Source organism: Pleurodeles waltl, chromosome 3_1 (genome assembly GCF_031143425.1).
Source record: "Pleurodeles waltl isolate 20211129_DDA chromosome 3_1, aPleWal1.hap1.20221129, whole genome shotgun sequence".
Lineage (NCBI taxonomy): Eukaryota > Metazoa > Chordata > Amphibia > Caudata > Salamandridae > Pleurodeles > Pleurodeles waltl.
Genome location: NC_090440.1, coordinates 688,470,637 through 688,497,114, shown reverse-complemented (window position 1 = coordinate 688,497,114; position 26,478 = coordinate 688,470,637). Strand labels below are relative to the sequence as shown.

The 26,478-nt window shown below is 45.9% G+C and overlaps 1 protein-coding gene across 18 annotated transcripts in view; it reads left to right on the top strand.

The window, feature by feature from the left end:
- ADGRB2 (adhesion G protein-coupled receptor B2) overlaps positions 1-26,478 on the top strand; it is a 1,191,470-nt gene that overhangs the window by 856,867 nt on the left and 308,125 nt on the right. For all 18 annotated transcript variants that reach the window (XM_069223314.1, XM_069223308.1, XM_069223306.1 and 15 more), the window contains one exon: positions 4,193-4,236. In XM_069223314.1, coding sequence (XP_069079415.1) covers positions 4,193-4,236 — 44 coding nt within the window. The remainder of the gene's footprint in view (positions 1-4,192; positions 4,237-26,478) is intronic.

Here is a 26,478-nt window from a genome sequence, read left to right as displayed (position 1 = left end):
TTGGTTGTTCTTTCAAGTAAGCCAATTTCTTTCAAAGTCCTGCCACAGTGTGCTTGGCGCTTCCTCCAAACCTATCATTGCCCTCATAGACGATTTTGGCAGCACCTTTGAAACCTCCAAATTCTGTAGATATTTTCTAAGTGGTAAAAAAAGGTTTATTTGAACCTGGTTTTGTTGATACACTTTTGGTACAACCACTCCCTTGGGTCCAGTGTTTGGCTCTTATGGAAAAACTCTTTGGATCTCATTTGATTGTTATGCCCAATAATGATTATAACTTCATAAAGGATGCCTCCTCAGAGACAGACTACCTCCTCCCCTCTTACAGCACAAATGCAAGTCTTTTCTATGACTTCCAAAGCCTAAGTGATCTTGATACATCCCTAGAATGGGCCACCCTTTACCCTACTGTGGTAAGTCTCTTCTTTCACTTCAGTAGTATGAAAAGCTTCAAAAGCGTTACAATTAACCTGGCCCACTGCTGAGATGAAGTCTAACATTTTGGTAGAAATATTAATGCCCTTTGGTTTCAGTTTCAGAGCCTTTACTAGCTTTTTAAAGAGTCAATTTTGGTGCCTGTACCATATGCTTTGGAGAAACCGTTTTGGGCCTTGGCAGTCCACAGGATAATCACTTGACAACACAAATCTTCGTACTACGCAAACTTTGTGATGTCCCTTCCCCCTGGAAAGTCTAGTGGTCCAAGCTTCCCCAGATAAGTTGGACCTTAGTGTCTTTCTACGTCCCTTCCAGAGTGAGAGCCTATGAAGTAAACTCTTAATGGCTAAAAAATGTTTGCCTTTGTTCTCCTTGACCTGTGCACAGTGAATGCCTCATACCTACCGGGCCAGTCCGTGGCCTGTGGCGATTGAAAAATTGACTATTAGTCTGGTTGACTATGTGCAAAAGCTTTTCTCTAATCCAGTCAATGATTGTTTGTATGGTTCTAAACAGAGCCTGAAGTGCAGCCAGGATTTTGCAGACACCATGGCTCAGTCCATGGGTATGGCTACAACCCTATGTCGCCATGTTTGAATGTCTTCCACTTGATACTCAGAACATCTGCAGACAGTCCATATAGACATGAACTTCAATAGTAAGTGAGTGTTCAGAAGGAGGCAATTCCTTCCTGGAACGTTTCAAAAACAGCAGCGCCATGAGACACAATCACTAGGCCCAGCCTCCCTGCTGAAACAATTTTACCAGCAGTATGGGATGTTTTGAGGCTATTCCAGGGCACAACAGTGCCGGCAGCACTAAACTTTCCACCAATCCCGGCTTCCAAGAATCTATTCTAGGTTCTAAGGGATGCCATCATTGCGGACAGCATCAGCTAAAGTTCCTGCTAAATTATGCTGACTTTGAGGCCTCAAAACATTGTTGAGTCCTCCTCATCTATGCCACCTGCTTCAAATTGAGAGAGGAGGCTCACATTTCTCGGCCAATTGGAAGACATTTCTGATGTATCGCTGGGTCATCTATCTAATCCACAATTGCTACTCCCTACCCTTTCTGTACTCTTCCACTGCATGTCTTTTCCAGGACATGATTTCTGGTACGCGCCTCAATTTTGGAGTTTCAAGGTCTGTCCTTGCTGAACACAGGGACCACAGAAATGGTGCACATGGAGGAAAGAGGTTATATGATTTTTACTCCTTTTACTTCTTGCTCCCCAAGTATGACTAATGAATGATATCCATCCTGGGACTTTGCATCTTAAAAGTTTTCAATCAGTGGCAAAAGTTAAAGATGCTGCCCCTAGGCAGGGTCTATTGGCCCCTAGTGCAGGAATTGATTGGTGTCCTTTGACCTCCAGAATGCCTGTTTTCATCTGCCCATCCTGCCCATTCAGAGGCGATACCTAAGGTTTACAGTAGGGTTCCAGTAGTAAAAGTTCAACGTTCTGTCTATTGTGCTGATGACTGTTGCACAAATTTTCACCATGGCCTTGACTTTTTTTGGTGGCTTCACTGCAGAGGTCAGGAGTTAGTGTATCTTTGTACTTGTATGACTGGGTAGTGAATGCAAATGACGTTCAGAAGACCCATCTCTTCCAAGCACAGAGGCTGACTTTCATAGGAGCGGTGCTAGGAATGAACCTTTTGAATGCCTTTTCCCCATTAGAGGATTAGATTTTCAGGATATGATTCTGATAGTTTTGACTCAGAACAGATCACTGTTCTCCAGGTCTTGTTAGGACGTATGGTCTCATTTGCTGAATGAGAGACATTCTATGGTGCCTCATCAGGCAGTGGCTTAAACATGAGGGGGGAGGGGGCACTTGATTTGATTGGTGATTTTCGATTCTGTCTTCCTGAATCTGCACTGATGGATATGCTCCTCCAAGCTTTTGGTGGGTTTTCTCTTTAGATTCATATTGTTACAGGCTACCATAGCTACAAACAACACCTCATTGGACTGGGGTACCCATCAGGTTACATTACGGTGCAGGGCCAATGGTCAGAGCCGGAGAATCAGGTGCACATAAATGTGATGGAGCTGTGGGCTATCCATTTTGCTATGCACGCCTTCCTCGATCCGTCATAGGGAGTGATATTACGCCTGAATATTCCTACCGACTCCAGTGTGGAAAGGAAGAGGGGTCGAACATTGGAGAGAGCTTAGCTTGCATTCCTAGTGTCCCGGAAGTCCAGCTGTGATGTTTTATTTTTTTTTGGTCTGGGGAACTCTCGCGTATTTCTTTAAAAATACAAGACATTTCCCATGAGAGTTTGTAAGAATGTGTAGCAAAAGTGCCTTAATACAGCCATGATAACCATATGGTTGAATTGTCTCTCTTTATTCAAAACTTGCATGCCCTCCTAGTTGAGAAAGGGTTGCGTGCTTTAGAGAGCTCTGTGGTGCTTGTATGTAAGAGAGGATCTGGCGTTAGGGCCAAAGATGCCCACTTTGGAACTGGGATGCCAGGTTTACTTCCCGGGGTACGCGCGACGTTGCGCGATTTTGGGAAAATATCCGCGTGCCTTAAAAAAATAAATCTGGCCTTGTGTAATGTAAAGGGCTACGGATTTCTGTTTCTCTTTCCACGTAGTACGGATATCCTTTATGAAGATGAAGGATTGCCAAATGGATTATTGCCTGTATAAAGCTATTTATCTCAAAGGCAGCAGGCCCCACAGGCATGCTTAAGGCGCGGGAAACCAGCCAGAAAAGCTCTGCATGCAAGTAACCCGCTTCAAAATCTGCAGAGCAGCAGTGTGGAGTACTTCTCGCGCTCTTCTGAAACATTTAGTTTGTGGAAACTAATGCGAGAGCCAGCGATGAGCCATTGTGCTCCCTTTCTAGTTAAATACTTCTTGTTATTCTATTTCAAAAACATGAATTTACGAAAGGCTCAGTGCTAAAGAAAGAAATATACCCGTAAATATTAACTTTTACAGCACATTGGTAGGTTTCGTAGATTCACAGAGTGCCTCTGATGACGCAGCAAGGAATATCATTACACCCTTCCATGAGGATAATGTAGCATAAGGTCCTGATTGGCTGAGGTGATGAGCCCACATTGTGTGAATTAACTACTTTGATTATATATTTTTATACTGCTGTGTTTTAATAAAGCGAAGATTACCAGCCTAGTGGCAAGCAACACATGAAAAGCACAAAATCAATTCAGGAGGCCAGCACTGCCAAATGTATTTTGAACTTCTTAATGCCCGAGTATTCGAACAGCACAAGGAATGTACTAGGGCGCTTCGGTCAGCACATCGAGTCCCTCTCTGTGGCTTCTGCTCTGTCGTGGTGTTGTGGTAATTTGGCTGGAAATGCTCAGGCATTTTTTACGATTATTGTAATAATAGTGTCATATTCTATAACAAAAGCATGTGATTGTCCATGTTACCTCTACGTTTGCAGTGCGCCTCAAAATGGTATGATGCGTTTTTTTGGGAGATGGGGAAGAGATGTGATTTTTTTTTTTTTTTGCTGAAGCAAGATTAAAGTGGCAGATTTCTATTCAGTATCTGCTATTAAACGATGAAGTAAAGTAAACGCTGAGGAAAGTGTGCAAGATAGAAAGAATGGTTTGATTGATGGTTTAGTAATGGGAATTCCATCATGCTTCCTACAGTGTATCAACTGCATTTAAAAAATGCTGTCTAAACTCAGATTTGTGCATGACTGACTCCAAATCCATATTTTGATTTCACAAGGGCTCTTGCTTTACATTTTCTAGGGCACGTCAGATGCACAGTGCGCCATGTGGGATCACTCCAAGTTGTAAGTACATAAACGGATGCTATTTAATAATATGGAAACGGGAATTTAAAAAGTTTTTACGTTTTGTCAGCACAGCCTCACAGTGGTCTAGTAATAATTACAGATCGTCTCACTGATATCTGACATTGGACGACGTCTGCGTTATTCAAATCAGCAAAGCTATTAAAAACCTGACCATGTTACCTTGTCACTTAAGCAAGAACCTTTGTGTGTGGACCAGTGGTTCTTATCTTTTTTGACTTCTGTGGACCCCTGCTTAACCATTACTACAATCTGGGGAGCCCCACTGACTCATCATAGATTACTTTGGTAGCTGATTAATATCGCGGTTTGTGGCCTAATGGTGTTTAAACGGTTGAACATTAGATGGGCACGGCACTCATGCTGATCGCCGTCGAAAAAAACAGACCTTCATGTGCTCAGAGAAAATGTTATTCCAAAGCCGAAAAATACCTCTTTTATATGCCTAGATTTAGGGCTGCTAGAAGACTATATTGATTAGTCTGTGACTGTAATGTGTATATTGAAGCAATAAAGATATTAGATCAGTTGAAATCGTAGGCCGCATTCCCTGTATAAAGCATCCTGATGTGCCAAGCTCCCAACTGAGAGTCAGGGAATTGTTACCATCAATTCTCTACTATGATCTTTATTGTTAACTCCTAATAGCTGCCACATCCTGTGGATACTAGAGCTTTCTGAACTGGCTATTTCAGAGCCCTAAGTAAATCACTAGGTGCTACTCAGGTCAGGTTGAATTAACTGTAATGAGCGGAGATAGTTCGAATTGAAACCGACAAGGAGCAGGACTGGTGTTGCATGATACTGGTCCTGGCACCATCTGGAGCCATGCCTTCTGGGTTGGAACCACAGCCTTTTGTCTTTCACAGGCCTGACATAGGGGTCGAATGCAAGAAGTATGGAGATCCTGATGAATAATGCCACCCATTGCATGATACTTAGGATACCTGGTATGAGGATCTGGCAAATGCTGGTGGATTAGACACCTCATCTGACACTGGCCTGGTCTCCCCTCCTATTGTGGCTATGGAGGGAGAGACCTCTTTCACTGTGGCTGTGCATAGGGTGGCTGAAATCCAAGAGGCTGGATACCTTAGGAAAGAGAATGTTCTCTTCTATCAGCCTAGCACTGCATTCGGTGAACACTGCATGTCACTTGAGGCCCTGGCTTCCATACGATATGGGACTCTGTTGCGCAAGTGCTGTCTATGGTCTTGGAGAAGGCCTGAGTCATACTTTCATATGCTAGTGCCAATGGGAGGAACAGCAAAGTTTGTCATTTCTTGTGGTCTGGACATAATGACTTAATGGGTAGAGAAATATCTTCGTTGGTGGCCCTTTGGCATCATGCCTTGCTGAGGACACCTTTTTTTCTTGGGAATGTCCAAGCATTGCTTATGGAAATGCCCTTTAATGACTCTCATCTGTTTGGAGGGAAGGACGGACTCAGAGCTAGAACAATTTGTAGACTCCAGGGCTACAGCCAGGTCCTTGGACTGTTCTTTGGCCTCTTGTCACCCCAGACCACCTTTCACCCCTCCCATGGCCACTGAAGGGGTTTCCAACGCAGCTCCCATGGACCGCTACCACTAAAGACACCAGCCAGAGGTGAGGCCAGTCCACCACTCCCCCGGCAGCCGCAGCTTCCAAGCCTGCATGGGCATCCAGTGGGGAACAGGATACACTATCATCTGCTCCACTGGAGGTCAATAACATCAGACCGTTGGGTTCTACAAATTGTACAAAAGGGCTACTCTATCTCATTTGCGGCTACCTCTCCACCTCTGCAAGCCACCTATGCCACCCACATATGACTCGTTGATGTAGGATCACCTTCCCTTACTCCGCCAGGAAGTGTCAGCTCTCTTCGCCAAAAGAGCTATAGAGAGGGTGCCTGCATCAGAAGTAGGTTGGGGTTGCTATTCCCACTACCATCTGGTGCCCTAAAAAGATGAAGGCCTTCGTCCTATAGTTGACCTGTGCCTTTTCAATCTCTTCCTCAAACAAGAGAAATTAAAAACGCTCAGGCTCAACTTCTGTCTGCCGTGGATCCAGAAGACCGGGTGGAGGCCTTGGATTTGCAGAATGTTTATTTTCAGATCCCAGTCCTGCCCACCTACAGACATTACCTGGGGTTCATGATCTACCAGGATCACTTTCAATTCACCCTGCTCCCCTTTCGCCTCACCAGCGCCCCTCGGGTGTTCACCGAGGTGATGGTGGTGGTTACAGTCCACCTGCAGAGTTCTGGGGTTTTGATCTTCCCCTACCTCTACAATTTGCTGTTGAAGGTGGGCTCGCCCCAGGCAGCCATCTTCCACCTCCAGACTACGGTGGACTCTCTTGCACTCACTATGGTTCACTATCAACATGCTGAAGTCACACCTTACTCTCTCTCAGATGCTCCCTTTAATCTGAGCTGTTCTGCACACAGTGAAGTTTCGGGCTTATCCTCCTAAATGGTGAGTCCAGAATATTCAGGCTATGATACCGATGTTCCAACCTCTATCCTGTATTTTGGTCCGACAGACTCTGAGGCTACTGGGCCTCATAACCTTCTGCATCCTGCTAGTTTATTCAAACTGTGCAGTGGGACTTGAAGATGCAGTGGGCATAGCATCAGGGCAACCTCTTCAACAGGGTCCAGATCTTGGAGGGAACTGCAACAGATTTTCAGTGGTGTCTGACAAACTGCATTTGGGTCAGCAGCAGACTTTTCTATCTTCCCCAGCCAGAACTGACTGTGATGACAGATGCGTCACGGCTGGGGTGGCCATCTAGGGGAGGTGGAGTTCAGTGGACTCAGGTCCAGGCTAAATATACTTGTTGGAGCTTTGGGTGATTCATTTGTCTTTGAAGGCCTTTCTACCCTCCATGAAGGGAAAGCTAGTGCTGGTGTTCATGGATAACACTACCGCCATGTGGTACTGCAGCAAAAGGCTCTACGTCTCTGGATATTGCTGGAACACTAGGGCATCTTGCTGGTGGTTCAACACCTGGCAGGCTCTCTGAATGCCAGGGCGGACAAACCTAGCCATCGATCCATAGCAAATGATGAATGGCATCATCATCCGGAGGTGGTGCAAGGTCTCTTTCAAGATTAGGGAGAGCCTTGGTTAGATCTGTTGAACACCAGCAAGCACGCACAATTTCAGCAGCTCTGCGCGCTGGAGATTCTAAGGCGGCTCTCGGTCACAGATGCTTTTTATTTCAAATGGAGTACGGGCCTCTTGTACGCCTTTTCGCCAATAACACTCCTGCCCATAGTTCTCAAGGAAGGTCTGGCATGACTGGGCCCAGGTTATTCTTGTGGCTTCAGGTTAAGCATGGAGATTCTGGTACCCCCATTGGTTGAGCGTGAGCATCAGTCCTCAAGTCAGGCTACCTTTTTGGGAGGATCTTTTATTGCAGCAACAGGGAAGGGTCCTGCTCACCCTCTGCCTCCATGCTTGTAATTGAACAGCGACTGCTGACAGCCTTCAGTCTTTCTCCTGAAGTCTGTGATGTTATTCTGGCAGCCAGGCATCTCTCTACCAAGACGGCTTATGTCTGCCGCTGGGACAAATTTGCAGCCTGGTGTGTATGCAGAAACATTGATCCCCTCTCTGCTCCTCTTTTCTCAAGTCCTATTATTTATTCTTTCTTCGGCCCAGCAGGGCTCTGCTCTGGACACAGCTATGGGCCATCTTTCATTCGTCTTTGCATTTTTGTGGTTGCAGGACCAACTTTCCTTATTTAAGTTACCTTTTGTGGCAAGATTTCTCAAACGTTTGCAACCCATGTTTACCCTCAGACTGTTCATCAAGACCCAGTCGTATTTGAACCTGATACTCACTTTTCTGATGTGCACACCTTTTGAGCAATTGAACAACTGCCCTCTTCATTTATTGACCATCAAGACCTCTTTTTTTGTGGCCATTACATTGACCAGGAGGGTGGGCGAGTTGCAGACATTCTTGGTGCATCCTCCGTATATTACTTTATACCCTAACAAACTGTTTCTCCAGACACGTACCTTTTTCCTTCTGAAGGCAGTCACTTGTTTTTACATAGGCCAGACCATTATACTGCCTACCTTTTTTGCCCCACCTCATCCTTCTAAGGAAAAGGAGAGACTCAACTTCCTGGACCCAAAAAGAACATTGTCATTCTACCTTGACTGCCCAAAAGACTTCATGGTGGATGATCAACTCTTCGTAGGGCACCTCCGGGCCAAGTAAAGGAAGGCTGCACAGAAACGAACCATCTCCCAGTGGATAGTTCTATGCATAAAGATCTGCTTCGCATTGGCCAAGAAGCAACCACCTGAGTGCCTACGCACTCCTTCTTCCAGAGCCAAAGCTGTGACCACTGCTTTAACTCACGGAGTTCCAGCTTGGAGAGCTGCCAGGCTGCAATGTGGGCATCCCTGCTCATGTTTGCTAAGCACTATTGCCAGACAGTCAGGTCCACTGGGCTGGTTTAAATTGATCTTGCAGACCCACCTCCGGTGAGGTATTCCTTGGGTATCTATTCAAAGCTAAGGAATGTGTGGCTAGAAGTCTCTATCAGATGGACAGTTGCGCACCTTCAGTAATTCTTTATCTGAAAGAGACTCTGTCTAGCTGCAGATTCCTTACCGACCCTCCCATCCTCCCTGCTCTGTGACCTGATTAAAGGATGAGGGTCCCCCCTTGAAAACCGTTCTAGAAATTTACACCAGTGGTCAATATTCATCAGGGCTCCACGCTCCTGGTGTGGAAAGTTGTTAAATTAACTTTAATCGCGGCAAAGTGGTGCTTATATAGCTGCTGCGTATGTTACTTCCATTGTGGATGACAGTGCCGAATGCTTGAAAATTTTCATATGCAGTCTGACACCTGGGGATAATTGTAAAGTAAATAATCTGCAGCTAAATAGAGTATCTACCAGATAAGGCATTACTGAAGGTAAGTAACTCCCCACCAACAAGGGCACCTGCAACATTATTTCCCACTTTCATTTAAAAACTTTGAATCATAAAAGAGAGTAAAAACTTCATCATACTCTATACAGTTTTTTATATGAAAATCACAAAGCACAGACTGATAACAAATATAAAAACATAAAGCGTCTTTGAACACCTGTAGGGGCATGTGTACTAGGAATCCCCACCAAAAAACGGACCTGCCAGATTAGTTCCGACATTCCCATAAAAACATTGCAGGTATACCAAAAGATAAACCCATACAGGAAAGGTACAACGAATATATAGATAATCACTTAGCAGACACCATTTGCTGTGTCCTCATATTATATTATGACAGCTCTCTCCATGTTTCATGATTTACACATTGTTATTCTTCAATTCATCTGTTTGTGTTAACATTTCCACATGACATTCACTTGCTACCCCAATATAGGATTTAAGGTTGACATACCATTTTGTCATATTCATCATTCAATGCCTGACTCCATAGGCTGATATCAACAATATCCATATTCGTTGGCCATGTGTGGCCAGCCAATAATATCCATAATGCCCCCCCCAGCAAACCCCACAACCATATTACAAAGTTCCTACTGGGCTGACCAACGAGAACATTGTAGTACGTGGTTCCTGCCGGGCTGCTTGGCAGTAACAGTACTACAATATTTGTTTTGCCTCCCTTAAAGGAGCCAAGGCCAATACCGTAGCACACAGCACCCTCAGAATGCGCACTGTCTGCAAAGCAGACAGTGCGCATTCTGACTGTGCTATGCAGGGGGGCCCCTGCACTACCCATGCAGTGCATGGCACTGGCTTTCCACCAGCCTTCTCATGTGGGGACCCCCACCATGAGAAGGCTGGCGTAAAGCTGAGTTGTAACCAGCCAGGCGGAGCTGAACTTAGTGCTGCCCTGGCTGAGTACAATTCAGACTGCCGTCGGACCATCAGGAACCACATTCTTGGTGGAGGCAGCTGTCCCTTGGTGGGTCTGCCCGCTTAATATGGTGGTCAGACCACAGTTGCGGTGGTCTGACCTTCACCCCAAGGATGGAGATCCTTGGACTGCCAGCCTCTTAATGAGGCCCTATGTTTTTGTGGTCAGACCACGATTGGGTGTACATCCTCTTTCTCTGAGGGACAATGAAAAAACAATCTGTTTGGCCTTTAAGGTCTTCTGTTGGAAACTAGCATCTAGCACTGGGTAGATTTGGGGGCACAGTACAGTATTGAATGAAGAATTGAGGCTGTTCTGAGCCATCAGTTACACCCAGTGTTAAAGATGTCAAGATAGCTTACTCAAATGGTAAAAGGGTATATCCTCCAGGGAACCAGTGCGAGCAGAGTCAGATAGGATGTTTCATCTAATGACTCTTTCTTCGAAGAACATCCTGCTTAACGTAACCCACTTCAAGGACAAAGGCTGCACCTCTGGTTTATCCCACAGTAATGGATATTCCCCCAACTCCAGGCTAAGAAATGCCTTTGATAGCCATACTTTGAATCCACATCTCTTCCTAAAAAAGGAAAAGAAAAATTGATTTAGGCCCAGATCTCTGACTTGGGCTGAATGGTTGAGATTGTTTGACATTGTTAAGCTTTCCATCCATCATCTGTTCTTTTTGCATTTGTCGCCCTATGTACGTTGGGTATGCCCAGACGTGGGTCCTGGGCTCACTGTGCACTGGATTCAAGCTAGTCTGGCTGATGATGGATGATACCTCAAAACCAGGTTCCAGGATTCTTGTTTCTTGTCCAGGGAGGACCTGGTCTAGCAGTTCGGGCTGGACTATTCCCTTGGGTAGGAGATTGAAGATTGATTTGCATATGTCTTGGTCCAAACTGGGGTGGCATGGTGGGCAAAAAAAACAATGGATTTAGGCCCAGATCTCGAACTGGGGTGAATGTTTGACATTTGTAGGAGGCTGGCCTGGTGTGTAGTGGGTACCTATAGTACTTACACCTTATACCAGGTCCAGTTATCCCTTATTAGCCTAGTGTAGTCCTTGTCTAGAAGTCAGGCTCTCTAGAGGTAGCTGTGGAAGAGCAGCCAAGGCTTATCTAGGAGACATGCAAAGCTCATGCAATACCGCTATAGTCACACTTAGTACTTATACACATGCAAGAAAACACTCAGTGTTACAAAAATAAAGGTACTTTATTTTGGTGACACAGATACCAAAAATGCCATAAAGACTATACTCCCTTAGTAAGTGAGTAATACACCAATTATAAACACTATTATGCAGAAATAGGCATAAAACAGTTAGAAAACCGTGCAATTAGTGAACATCACAATAGTTAGTAATGGGCCTAGGGGGAGCACAAACCATATACTAAGAAATTGGAATGCGAAAGTCGGTCCCCCATATAGACAAGTGTAGTGTTTAGAGGGGAGGTGGGGATACTAGGATAGCCAAAAGCTTAGTACCACAACCCACCCCAGCGACCAGGAAAACAGGAGTAAATCACAGTAAGTTTCCCAGAACACACACAGAGAAGTAAAGAAGAATATTGAAAAACCCAGACGAGACTGCAAGACTCCAACAGTGGATTCCTGGACAAGAACACCTGTAGAAGAAGACGACCAAGTCCAAGAAGCACAGAAGAGTCCAGCAAGGGCAGGAGCCTCTGCCCACCAGAATGAAAGTGCAAAAGGTGAACCACCGGTGAGGAAGAAGAGTCAGCACTACACCCAAGAAGACGAAGTGAGGTTCCTGGAAGGTGCATGTGATGCCCCACGCCGGATGAAGGATTGCAGTCAGGTTTGCGTCGTCGGAGTCTGCCAACAAGCCTTGGCACACGCAAAGCTTGCGGTTAGCAGAAAGTGGCACTGCCGGGGACCAGGAAGGACCAGGTGGACTCTACCCAGGAGGGGAAGACAGAGGGGACCCTCAGCAACACAGAGAGCCCACAGAAGACCAGGCAGCGCTCACAGGAGTCCCATAGGATGGGGACACGAAAGTTGCAGAAGAGTGCTGGAGCTTCAAGATGCACGAAGATCTTGGAGGAAGGATGCCAACAAGCATTGGCAGCTGCAAATGGGGCAGTGCATAGGGTACTGTCCTGCGTGTGGAGACAAGAGCTTACCTCCACTAAAGTTGGATAGTTGGATGAGAGGACCTTCGGGACCACTTCAGTCCACCACCTGTGGTGCAGGATCCACGCAGCTCAGCAGGAGAGAGGATCCATGCAGCCAGTCGTCATAACAGTTGGTGCCTGCAGAAGCAGGGGAGTGACTCCTTCACCCCAAGGGAGATTCCCTCTTTTTCTGATGCAGGCTGAAGACGGGCTGTCCTCCGAGGATGCACAACCGGAGAAATGTTGCAGTTGCGGGAAGGAGCCAGATTTACAATGTTGCAGAAGGTGTCTTGCTTCTTTGTTGCAGCTTGTGGGGTCCTGAAGAGTCCAGATGCAGTTTCTTCGGTGAGACGTTGAAGTGGAGGATGCAGAGGATTCCTGTTGGAGTCTTGCAATCCAAATCTGAGTGAGAAAGACCCTAAATAGCCCTGAAAGGGGGTTTGGTCACCTAGCTGAGTGACCACCTATCAGGAGGGGTCTCTGATGTCACCTGCTGGCACTGGCCACTCAGATACTCGCAAAGATCCCTGCCAACCTTGAATCCAAGATGGCAAAATCCAGGGACCCTCTGGAGAAGCTCTGAGCATCACCCCTGGGGTGGTGATAGACAGGCGAGTTGTAACTCCCCTTTCCTTTGTCCAGTTTCACATGAGAGCAGGGACTGGGGTCCCTGAACCGGTGTAGACTGGTTTATGCAAGTAGAGCACCAAATGTGCCCTTGAAAGCATTTCCAATGGCTTGGGGAGGCTACCCCTCCTAAGCATGTAACACCTATTTCCAAAGGGAGAGAGTGTAACACCCCTCTCCCAAAGGAAATCCTATGTTCTGCCTTCCTGGGCTCAAGCTTTTCAAGCAACAGGAGGACAGAAACCCGTCTGGGAGGTGGCAGCAGCTTGGGCTGCCTGGAAACCCTCAGAAGGCTGAAATGGCAATACTGTGGGGCCTCTTTGGAGCCCCCAGAGTGCATGGAATCATACAACCAATACTTGCAAAAACCTTGGGGTATGTTTCCAACATGTTTGATACCAAACATGCCTATGTTCGGAGTTACCATTATGTAGCTGGACATAGGTGGTGACCTATGTTCAGTACACGTGTAAAATGGCGTCCCCACACTCACAAAGTCTGGGAAAATGGGTCTGAGTTTGTGGGGACACCTCTGCTATTGAAGAGGGGCCCTCACACACTGGTACTTTGCACCCTGCCCTCTGGGCTGAAGGCCTACCACAGGGGTGACTTATAAGTGACCTAGTGTAGTGAAAAATGTCAGTGATAGGGTGCTTGCACCTCTTCATGCAGGCTGCAATGGCAGTCCTGCAAAAGCCTTTGCATGGGCTCCCTATGGGTGGCAAAATATATGCTGCAGCCCATAGAGATCCCCTGGAACTCCAATGCACTGGACCGTATACTAGGGATGTATAAGGGGGCACCAGTGTGCCAATTGTGGGTGAAATACAGAGTTTTAGGAGAGAGAGCATAATCACAGGGGTCCTGGTTAGCAGGATTCCAGTGAACACAGTCAAGCACACTGACATCAGGCATAAAAAAAGGACTAACCATGCCAAGAAAGAAGGTACTTTCCTACAACATTGTTCAGCATTCCATCCATCACCTGTTCTTTTTGCGAGTGATCTAACACCAGCAGAAGATGAGGATAAACAGTCTGTTGTAAGAGAATCAAGGTTTGATGTAGACCTAGACTCTGGCCATATTCCAACAGTGCCCCCTCCAAATGACCAACATTGTTTCTGAAAACGTATTTTCTTATTCACAGAGCTGATCTCAGAAGAACTCAGTTGCTATCATATTCTTAAAGCCCATACCCTACCACCTTCACAGTCACGTACATGGTCACTCCCCAGACGACTTATCTGTGGAGCCATATCCCAAAAAGCCATCCCTGTCTGATGTCACAACTTACCATGCAGTCATCCAGAAAGCAAAATACCATCACAAGATCAATCTATATGTAGTACAAGAAAATTAGGACTTACTCATGGAGACCCTATCAAAAACAGAACCGTCCATTGAGTTTCTGTACATACTAGACAGCAAGTTCAATGGTTCATCAACAAACCAAAAATACCCTATTAACACATTATGCTGTGGTGCCACCAGACACAATGTACAGTAAACCTCGTGTCCCACAGATTCACTCATAGTAATACACTTTTGTGCAGGGTACAGCTGATGCCCTTCCACCTGACAAAGAAAGAAAGCAAATCATTGATGCAGGTAAGCCGATGGCTGTAGTGGCCGCCATGCAGTGATGCATTGCCAACCCCGCTAGGTTGCTGTCAAGGTATGACAGATACCACTGAGAGGTGATGGAGACATTAACACATGGAAAAAAGCTCATCAAGAAGGGGAAGTAATCTCACACCAACAATAGATAGCTGACACTGCCTTCCAGAGAAACAAACACCAGTGTGTTCACTGTGACGTCACACCTGGCTGCAAGAATCTGGGTTTGCATGTAGGTAGAACAACAAATCCTCAGTGTGCTCTTCGATGGAGAACACTCTGTTACACCCTCAGGTGGACTCCAAGTAAAAAAATTATTATTAGGAAGGATACCAAGACAGTAAAAACTATGGGGACACGCCAGACCTACCCTATCAAGTCGGATTTTCAAGGACAACACGGGTACACTGAAACGGGCATCTTCCTTCATCTGTTGGCAGAGCCCATGGTTTAGCCAAAACCGCAATGGTGAAACAACAAGAACTTCAAGTGACTATTAAGTCACAGAAGCATCATTAATCGGATGAGGACCATAGATGGTCCAGCTCACAAGGCCTGTTGTCTACACAGCAACAATAATTGCACATCTGAAATCTTATAATTTGGGAACCGTGTACTTCCAGAGGATTAAGTGTAAATTCCAAAGAAAGCCCACTATAAGCACTTGCTATGTAGTGAAATGGAAAAAAGTTTCTTCTTTGTAATAATCTCAGTAAGCAATCCTTATAGGCCTGCAGATGATCATCTGTTACTTATTGCACCTAGCCTACTCGCCCACAAGGATACACCTAGAAGCTAGGCATTTTTTGTGAAGTACCCTGAATGTGGCAAGAAAAAAGCCCAATCAGACCCTCAAGACTTCTGATTTTAATGCCTTCCTAAGGATCATCATCCAGAAGATGACCCTGAGGGATATGTGGTGGATCAGACTGTTCAGTCTACAGGAATCAAAAACGGTGAGGAGAAAATTATCCTACCCTTTGTACCTTCATCTTGCTCTAGAGACTACCCAAGAGTTAGATTTAAAGAGTGCAGGAATTCTCATAAAAAATCAATGTTACCGATCAATGTCGAGGCCTAGGATGGCGAACACAGGTAATCACTGTTGAAACCTGGTACCTTGGCTTTGAAAACGCAACAAGTACATGTCAACACCTCCACCATCATCAAGACCACCTCCACCATCTGAATCTTCTTCTCCATCACAGAGGCTTACAGCAGACTGGTTCCACTGCTTTAAAGGAAAGCCAGTGCACAATCCTCTGATTCAGATTATTCCAGGGCATACTCACTTGCAAAGAATGGTCAGTTTAGTTCCCTCTTCTTCCCCGAAGGTTTTAGTCTCTGCACCTTTCACCAGTGGCACCACAAACTCTCATTTCGCCACAGCGACTAAGGTCACCTGTGGCCCTACAGGTTCCATTTAGGCTTGTGCATAAAGATACTCCACGGAAAAGAGGACATGCTAGGTCTGGATGTCCAAGAATATCTAACACCGCAAGAAGATGTAGATCCCTCTCTAGACGTCACAAACATCATACTGGAAGATCTTCTCTCAGGACTGCTAGATGTTGCCAACATTTACCATCAACGTCATCTACAAATTTATCTATAAGAGATCACTCTTAAACTCTTTTGAATTCTCCACCAGCCAGAATTTCACCAGTACACAAAATTAATACCTTTAATGAAGTATTGCTAAGGGAGCTACCAAGTTGAACATTCCTATCCGGATTCATATCACCTTTAGGTCAGTTATTTTTTAAACTCTTCACCACAGAACCTCTTCCAGGCATTTATTGCCCTTGGTTCCAGGTCTTTTGCAACCAACCATGCAGTTGTTTCTGACACCAGCTTCAGCAAAAACGGCACCATTTAAACTAATGGGAAATATAAAGCACCTGGTAAAGACCCTCTATTTTTAAGATCAGATCCTCATCCTGATTCATTGGTAATTTCTGCCTCACAAAGCTATCTCAAACTTGCACCTCCTTTCAATGTTCCTTTTGAAAAGGAGAGTAAAAGTGTGAAATCAATGGGCCGAAAATTATGTGGTGCAGATTCAACTACTATGAAAACGGAAACTGCAACTGTCTCATTAGGCCATTACGACAGATCTTTGTGGGACACTCTACAAAGATTCACAGAAAAACTGCAGAAGGAAGACAGACAGAATTTTTAGCAGATCTTACTAGAGGGCATGATGATTTCAAAACGGGTCATAAGTGCTGCAGCAGACTCTTCTGACCTATCAGTCCATGGACTTTCCCTCAGAAGCAGTGCCAGTTTGTGGCTGGCAGGCGTAAACCAGAAGTACAGCAAAGAATTATGAATTTTCCTTTCTTGAGCAGTTCACTATTCTGATCTCATGCAGATGAGTTGATGGCCAAAATGAAAGCTGAACTAGACACATTAAAAGCTGTAGACCTTGAAAAGAAAAAGGAATACAGAAGACGCTGCAAACCTTATGAGAGACGGTATTTCTGGCAGTGTTCAAACCTCTCAATTCCTCAACAGTTGCAGCAAAGGCAGCATTATCATCCAAAAAGACCCTCTATTGGCAGAGGAGGGGAACAAACATTTCCTCTGAAGGGAAACCACAATAAAACAATGAGGTCTGCCTACCCTACTCTGTCAGTTACTTTGTTGGGGGGAATCATTTCAAATCCTCTCTAAGAGAGGGAAAATATAACAAAAGACAAGTGAGCCTTAAATATTGTTCAGAATGGATAGTCTCCCAAGTTCAAATCTCCACCAACAATACCACCCAAGAAATCCTTTCAATATCATCAAGACTTTCTCTACAAAGACGTGTACACCTTAGTGTAAAGGAATACACTGGAGGGAGTATCTTCTTATCATAAAGGAACTGGAATTTATTGCATGTGCATGACAGATAGCCAAGACACACACTTGCACAGTCCAATCCTAATGAAAACCAGTAAATTCCTAACATGTAGTAGAAAAACATCACTTCCAGGTCAAAGTTCTCCCCTTTGGCCTCATGTCAGCCCCGCACACCTTTTTAAAGTGCATGGCAGTGATAGCTGTTTACTTGTGAAGGCATATTATTTTCATCTACCCTTATCTGCAAAATTGGTTAGTAAAAGTGTCATCTCCAGGTACAATGAAGGAACTTTTTTGGATGGCACTAAACATCTTGCAGGACCTGGGGTTGACATCAACTTTCAAAAACAATAGCCCCAGTACATAGATTTCACCATTTAATAGTGACAGTAGACACCATTGTTGTGTTTCCTTCATAGGAATTACTGGTTGTATCAGAAATGTCACACTCTGAAACACAGCTTCCATCTAACAGCAGACTAAGGGGGTCATTCTAACCCTGGCGGTCGTCGACCGCCAGGGCTAAAATGACGGGGGCACCGCCAACAGGCTGGCGGTGCCCCGCAGGGCATTCTGACCGCGGCGGTTCGGCCGCGGTCAGAAGTGGAAAACCGGCGGTCTCCCGCCGGTTTTCCACTGCCCTTCTGAATCCTCCATGGCGGCGCAGCTCGCTGCGCCGCCATGGGGATTCAGACACCCCATACCGCCATCCTGTGGAACAGGATGGTGGTATGGGGTGTCGTGGGGCCCCTGGGGGCCCCTGCAATGCCCATGCCAATGGCATGGGCACTGCAGGGGCCCCTGTAAGAGGGCCCCACAATGAATTTCACTGTCTGCATTGCAGACAGTGAAATTCGCGACGGGTGCCACTGCACCCGTCGCACCTTCCCACTCCGCCGGCTCCATTCGGAGCCAGCGTCCTCGTGGGAAGGTTGTTTTACACTGGGCTGGCGGGCGGCCTTTTGGCGGTCGCCCGCCAGCCCAGTGTAAAACCCAGAATACCCGCAGCGGTCTAATGACCGCAGTGCGTTATTCTGGAGGGGGGAACTCTGGCGGGCGGCCTCCGCCGCCCGCCAGGGTGAGAATCACCCCCAAAAATCTCCTCATTACTTGCGTCAATGGCAAAAATCTATTTTTCTAACACCAGATGGCAGGCTCCACGTGATGTAGTTACAAATAATGCATGGAAGATTAATGGAACCAGAAATCAGAAACTTGGGAGAACAAGTTGATGTTATCCCATCAAGCCATCCAATCATTCCCTTGGGGGTGTCTAGCAGTCAATCTTTTGAAAGATGTTCTCTTGCATCAGGACACTCCTTCTCAAACTATAATCACAGGGGCATCCTTTCGAGGACTGTCTACAAGTACAGGGAACATGGAGAAGGAGGAATCCTATTGCTTAAATTTAGAGTTGAGAGCTGTCAATCTGGGTCAGAAATAATTTTTCCCTTTTTTCAGAACAAATGTACTTCTGGTTCCGACATTGAATAGAGCTACATTGTATTAAAGCAGGAAGGAACACACTCGGGGCAATTGCCCATGAATTCTCAACCCATTTTGAAATGGCTGTAGGCAAGGAATCTAATGATTACGACCGTCCATTTGCCAGGCATTCCGAATGTGCGAGCATCTACCCTAAGTTATTTGGTACAAGAAAATCACAACTGGAACCTCAACAATAAAGTACTGCATAACTTCTTCAAAGACTGGCGGTATCCTAAAATAGATCTTTTTGCAGACACAAATAATAAAAAGTGCCCAAACTTCTCCTCAAGACATTACCTGCCAGACACCACTGGAAATGCCCTTTTGGTCGAAAGGCCAGGGAAATTTCTCCACTTTTCTCACATCCCTCTAATTCAAACAGAGTTGATCAACTTATGACATTTCAAAGCAAAAATGGTACTAACATCTCTGGAATGGCTTCGTTAGTGGTCGGTCACAGATCTTCTTAACTCATCAGAGACCACACAGGAAGCTGCTGTACAGTCTGGATCTTCTATGCAAGTTCATCAATTAATTTACCAGCGTGGCTCCTTAATTCTTGTAATATTGTCATTTAGATCTTCCCCAAAATTGTTTGACCAACTTCAGAGAGGCAAATAAGCCTTCCACAAGAACTTCATGTGCTTTCAAGAAGTTCTGCATCTGGTGTTCAAGACATTCTGCATCAGGTCTATTTAAAATAACCATAACACTGTCAAAAGCAGGGAGGAGGTCGTTATTCCACATATTTTGCACCTAGCAAGATCTGGCCTTTCTTTTTCTTCCTGAAATATTCCTCTTGCTGCTGGTACTATATATGGGAACTCTTCTTCACAAACCTCCTTTTTTAAAATACCTGTAGTGAAGGATTTCTTAGAAGGGAATAGGACAGTTTTTCCTCCCGTTCAAACACCTTCTCCTCAATAGGATTTAAAAATTGTACTTTCAAAGCTCATTAGACCTCCCTTTGAACCTATGCTTACTCCAGTTTTGGAACTTTCATAGATTCACATGCTTGAATAATTTCCTGTCGTCAAGATGGGAGTCCCTGGTACCTTAGAAAAGTAAAGTCCCCATAGACATAAACATATATAGACCTTAGGCCTTTCAGTTTAGTACCATATCAGAGTCATTATTTAAAAAAGGGCCAAACTTTAGACATAAATAATCATGCGACACCAGCCTTTAAAAACCTCCTGAGAGAAGCCCCAATCCCTCAGATTTTCTACTGCACGTCATGCAAGGGAGTCGGCAGTCTCCACTGAGCTCTGCTCAGTTTTTTTCAAGAAAGAATTCCTGTTTTGTTGTACTGGGAAGGAATTATCCTTGGTTCCATAGCTTCCCTTCTTCTGTAAAGCCGACACTGAATCCTTTCCTTATGTCAGATAAGGAAAAGTAAAGCCTCTTTATGGCTTGCTGTTCCTGTGGAAAAAAGAGGCTTCATTCAGAAGGCACTCACAAAGATTGCATTTATTGCCTCTACCTGGACCATTCTGTCAAAGATTGTAAGGTATGTCATACCTTTTCGACTAAGACCTTAAAGGGCAGGGAAGGAAGTCTGCTAATCTGGCTTCAGAAGCTCAAGAACAGGAAAGAGCTAGTTTCTAGTTCGGACAGTAAGGAATCCGCTGTTACCTCATCAAGGCCCTTTAAAAGGGAAAGGTCATCCCATTCCAAATCTTCTGCAGAGCAGCCAAACAAAGCCTTAAAACATCCCATGTGTCTTACAGGGGCGGAAGTCCCTCTAAATCTCCTCAAAAAGGGACATCCCCTACTGAAAATTAGATAAAATAACCTGGCTACACCACCTCCTAAAATAAGCCATTCTTTCCAAAAACCTTATTCAGCTCTATCGACAGAGCCATCGTCAACGAGAACATCGTCATCGAAGACGTCAGCAAAACCACATACATGGCAGCTTCAGCGTAGACAACAAGATCAACAGTCACAATGGTGTCCACCACATCTTCCTCCTTGTTGATGACGTCTTTGGCAATGACAACGGCTATGATCAGGCCGTCATCACATAGAAAATCTCCATCAAGCCGTTGTCAACGGTATCATGTTCAGCTCCACCGTTGACACTGGTTTCATCGCCGACCTTAGCAATACAGTCGTCTACCCCTTCGTCGACAGCCACTATGTAAAAACGAAACCACCCCCATCGACAACCTTGTTGACGCACTTTGACAGCATTTATAACAGAAAAACATCAGCAACAGAGTAGGAGCATGCTAAAAACACCAGAGCACACTTCTCCTAGTAAAGTGACACCCCTAGTTTCAGTCCACTTAGTAGAGGAACAGGATTCATATGATGAGGGGCCATTTGGGATTGCTCATAGTCAATCAGAACTACAAGTTAAGTGTCAGGAAAGGCTGTGAGCAGGAGTATGAGCAGCAAGAATATTATTCTTCAAAGGGACAATATCAGCAGTAGAAGGTCATGGTTTGTCTTCACAGCTCTTTAATTACTGACCTACAGCTTATGACCTCAGACTACAAGAAGCTGTCTCCTCCTACAACTGCTCCTACAGAACAGGCTTCTACAGTCTCTCCACCTCCGATAACTCAGCCATCCACTCCACCACAAAGGCCTAGATCATTACCTACTTTGCCAAGACGCACAACACAGACAGCACTTCTGCGTGAACCAGGCACCTCTGACAAAGAGAGTTAAAAGACCCCATTTTGGAATGGAATGAGCACCTCAGCCCCACACCATCATATCCATCGCCCATACTTATAGACTCACCCACCACCAGAAGACATTGAGGGTTTACACAATTTTCTGGAAGGGTAGCTAAGAGGTTCACACTCCTCATACCAACTAAACAGATGGACTGGTTTTTATTTGACTTTAAGGAACTGTTTCAAAATAGTGTATGGTCCATGCCCATTGTCAATTACATCAGGAAAGAGGGCTTAAAAGTCACAAAAAATCCAGCTATGGTAATGGACATTCTCCTGCTATTAGTCAAGGAACATAAAGCCCCGGAAGATGCCCCAGCTTTCTAAAAGACCATCCAAAACCTGAGTCAGTGATAATGAATGCAAAGCAGAGACGATCTAAGAACCTGTCCGTCCCAATCCCTGCACCACCAGATAAGGTAGACAGATACTTAGACAATATTGGAAAGCGGTTTTCCTCAATGTCGGGGGCTCCCAGTTAGGGTGGCAAATTCCCTGGCTGTGTTGGGATGATATGAAAAGCAATTATGGGCTGACATAGCACCATTTATCAACCAACTCACAGAAGAAGCAAAGAAAGAGGCGAGGAAGATATTGCAAGAAGGAGAACAAACCTCAGCGGAAATCATAGATTGTGTGATGGATTTTGCCACCACTGCATTTAGACAGCTTGCAAGATTGGCGGTACTTAGGAGACAAGGATGGCTTAAGGCTACCACCTTCAGACATGAGCTGCAAAACAGGATCTTAAACTTTCCTTTTTTAGACGGAGATGCTCTTTTTGGAAAATATGTAGATGAAGCTCTACATACAATAAAAACTGACACAGACACAGACAGATCATTGGGGACCCATCAGTTCAAGAAGTAGCCCTCTCGTGGAGCCAGAGGACGAGGGATACCATCTTATAGAGGAGGTTTTCAGTAATATCGCTATCCCTCCTACACATCTTACACTCAGCAATTCCATCCACAATATGCACAAAGACAACCGCCGCAACCGGCCTACTCAGACCTCCACCTAGAGGGAAAACAACGCGCCAGGGAAAAGAAAAAGGTCGTCACCAATGATCAGTTACAGGCTCTGGCTATTTATGCAGCTTCAACACTCAAATATGGGGGAGAGATATCCCAGTTCTTACAAAGGCGGCAGAAGATAACATCGGGTCGGTGGGTTCTAAAGCTTTTTCAATATGGCCACACCTTAGAATTTACCCAGATCCTACCTTCAAACCCACCACACATCCATTCCAGAACATCTAAACTTCTGATGCTGGATTGTGGGGGCTATGCTCAGAAAGGGAGTGATAGAGAGAGTCCCTTTCTCATAACCAGGGAAAGGATTCTGCTTCTGTTTCATTCAAATACGCAAGAACTTGAAAGAATGGCGGCCCATCCTCAACCTCAGGGAGCCCAGAAAATATCTAAAAAAACACAGTCATTCTGCAACAGCAAGTTATTCTCCTGTGTCTGAGCCACAGAGACTATTTGTCAACTCTGGATTTACAAGATGCATATCTTCACATCCCAATCTATCCTCCCAACAGGAAATTCCTCCGATTTACAGTAGTTGACAGCTACTTCCTGTTCAAAGTTATTCCCTTTGGTTTTAAGTCAGCCCCCAGGATATTCACAAAGTACCTAGCTCCTGTCTTGCGAAAACAGAAACATCAAGTATTTCCATACTGTTAGAAATGGGGTCTTTGGTTGACAGTCAGGTTACCCCCTGTTCTAGTCAGGGTAAAAAAGAATCACCCTCAGCTAACCCCCGCTGGCCCCCTTGGTAGCTTGGCAGAGCAGTAGGCTTAACTTCAGAGTGCTAGGTGTAAAGTATTTGCACCAACACACACAGTAACTTAATGAGAATACTACAAAATGACACAACACCAGATTAGACGAATAGGAAATATTTATCTAAACAAAACAAGACCGAAATGACAAAAATCCGACATACACAAGTCAAGTTATGAATTTTTAAAGATTAAACTCAAAAATAGTGCTTAGAAACACAAAATGCTTCGATGAGGTGTTAACATGGCGTTGTGACGGAGTCGTTCCCAACAAGCCAACACCAGCAGCGCCAGACACGGAGTCCCGTAGACCCCCAAGTAAAGTATCTTTGGTGAAAAGTGAAAACAAGTCGATGCGCGAAGTTGGGGATTGCGCCGTCTGTGCGAAACGTTGAATCTGCACACTTCGAGCGGTGTCGGTCACGACGTGGTGCGCAACTTCCATGGAGTCGCAGACTTCAGCGGGGCTGAAGCAGCGTCGGGCCTGCGAAGGTCATAGCATTCCAGCGAAGATCACGGAGTTGGTTGCTGGCGGCGTCACTGGATTCAGCAGCGGCGTCGGTCCGAAGTCGATTTCCTTGGATTTCTACCAGCTTTCCTTTAAAGGGCCCAGGGACTGGATAGGACAGCACTTGTCAGAGCAGGAGTCTCTCCAGAGACTCCAGGTGCTGGCAGAAAGAAGTCTTTGCCATCACTGAGACTTCAAACAACAGGAGGCAAGCTCTAAATCAAGCCCTTGGAGATTTCTTCACAAGATGGAAGGCACACAAAATCCAGTCTTTGCCCTCTTACTCTGGCAGAAGCAGCAACTGCAAGATAGCTCCACAAAGCACAGTCACAGGCAGGGCAGCACTTGTCCTCAGCTCTTCAGCTCTTCTACAGTCAGAGGTTCCTCTGTTTTCCAGAATTGTTCTAAAGTCTGTGGTTTTGGGTGCCCTTCTTATACCCAATTTCTCCTTTGAAGTAGGCCTACTTCAAAGTAAAGTCTCTTTTGAATGTGAAATCCTGCCTTTCCCAGGCCAGGCCCCAGACAATCACCAGTGGGTCGGAGACAGCATTGTGTGAGGACAAGCACAGCCCTTTCAGGTGTAAGTGACCACTCCTCCCCTCCCTCCTAGCACAGATGGCTCATCAGGAAATGCAGACTACACCCCAGCTCCCTTTGTGTTACTGTCTAGTGTGAGGTGCAACCAGCACAACTGTCAAACTGACCCAGACAGGGAATCCACAAACAGGCAGAGCCACAGAAATGGTATAAGCAAGAAAATGCTCACTTTCTAAAAGTGCCATTTTCAAACACACAATCTTAAAATCAACTTTACTAAAAGATGTATTTTTAAATTGTGAGCTCACAGACCCGACATATCCATCCGCTCCCAAAGGGAATCTACACTTTAATCAGATTTAAAGGTAGCCCCCATGTTAACCTATGAGAGGGATAGACCTTGCAACAGTGAAAAACGAATTTAGCAATATCTCACTGTCAGGACATATAAAACACATTACTATGAGGGTCATTCTAACTTCGGCGGGCGGCGGAGGCCCGCCAGAACACCGCAGCGCGGTCAAATGACCGCCGCAGTGATTCTGACTTTCCCGCTGGGCGGGCGGGCGACCGCCAAAAGGCCGCCCGCCCGCCCAGCGGGAAAGCACCAGCAACGAGGATGCCGGCTCCGAATGGAGCCAGCGGAGTTGCTGGTGTGCGGCGGGTGCAGTTGCACCCGTCGCGGTTTTCAGTGTCTGCCACGCAGACACTGAAAATCAATGTGGGGCCCTGTTAGGGGGCCCCTGCAGTGCCCATGCCAGTGGCATGGGCACTGCTGGGGCCCCCAGGGGCCCCATGACACCCGTTCCCGCCAGCCAGGTTCTGGCGGTGAAAACCGCCAGAACCAGGCTGGCGGGAAGGGGGTCGGAATCCCCATGGCGGCGCTGCTTGCAGCACCGCCGTGGAGGATTCCCTGGGGCAGCGGGAAGCCGGCGGGAAACCGACGGCTTCCCTTTTCTGACCGCAGCTTTACCGCCGCGGTCAGAATGCCCCCGGAAGCACCGCCAGCCTGTTGGCGGTGCTTCCGCGGTCGTTGGCCCTGGCGGTCCATGACCGCCAGGGTCAGAATGACCCCCTATATGTCCTACCTTAACCATACACTGCACCTTGCCCTTGGGCTACCTAGGGCCTACCTTAGGGGTGTCTGACATATAAGAAAAGGGAAGGTTTAGGCCTGGCACGTGGGTACACTTGCCAAGTCGAATTTACAGTCAAAACTGCACACACAGACATTGCAGTGGCAGGTCTGAGACATGATTACAGAACTACTTATATGGGTGGCACAACCAGTGCTGCAGGCCCACAAGTAGCATTTGATTTACAGGCCCTGGCACCTCTGGCGCACTTTACTAGGGACTTACTAGTAACCCAAATATGCCAATAATGGATAAGCCAATTACATACACATTTGTAAAGGAGCATTTGCACTTTAGCACTGGTTAGCAGCGTAAAGTGGCCAGAGTAACAAAAACAGCAAAATCAGAGTCCAGGACACATCAACAACCTGGGGAACAGAGGCAAAAAGTTAAGGGAGACCACGCCAAGGATGAAAAGTCTAACACATACTTAATGATTGGCTCATCAAGGCACAGTCCAGTCGGGCAACTCAGGAGTCAACAAAGGCTTGCATAGACCTATTCAGCAAGCTGGCTCTTACTCTGAGTTGAATGAAATGAAAGCCCCAGCCATCAACGGTTATATAATTTATGGGAAAGACACTAGACAGTCAATTACAAGGCCTACTCCACTTTAGAGAGTCTCTTTCAGTATGCCGCTACAAGTTCCTCTTGGGAATTATGTCGTCCTCCATCCAACTAGTTCCATTCTGCCGTCTCAGAATGGGACCCCTCCAGGAGGAATAACATCTTCAATGAGTTCCGATGACAGGCTCATTCAAGAATACCTTCAGGGTCACTCAAGTCATGGTCAATGCCCTCTAATGGTGGATGCTAAAGTCACATCTTCCAGTAAGTCTTTCCTTTCTAGTTCAACCTTCACCACTGAACATTACCACCAACGCTTCCCTGGAGGTATGGGGAACAAAACTTCAGGATCTACAGAGCAACAGAAAGTGGCAATAACCTCTCCAGAA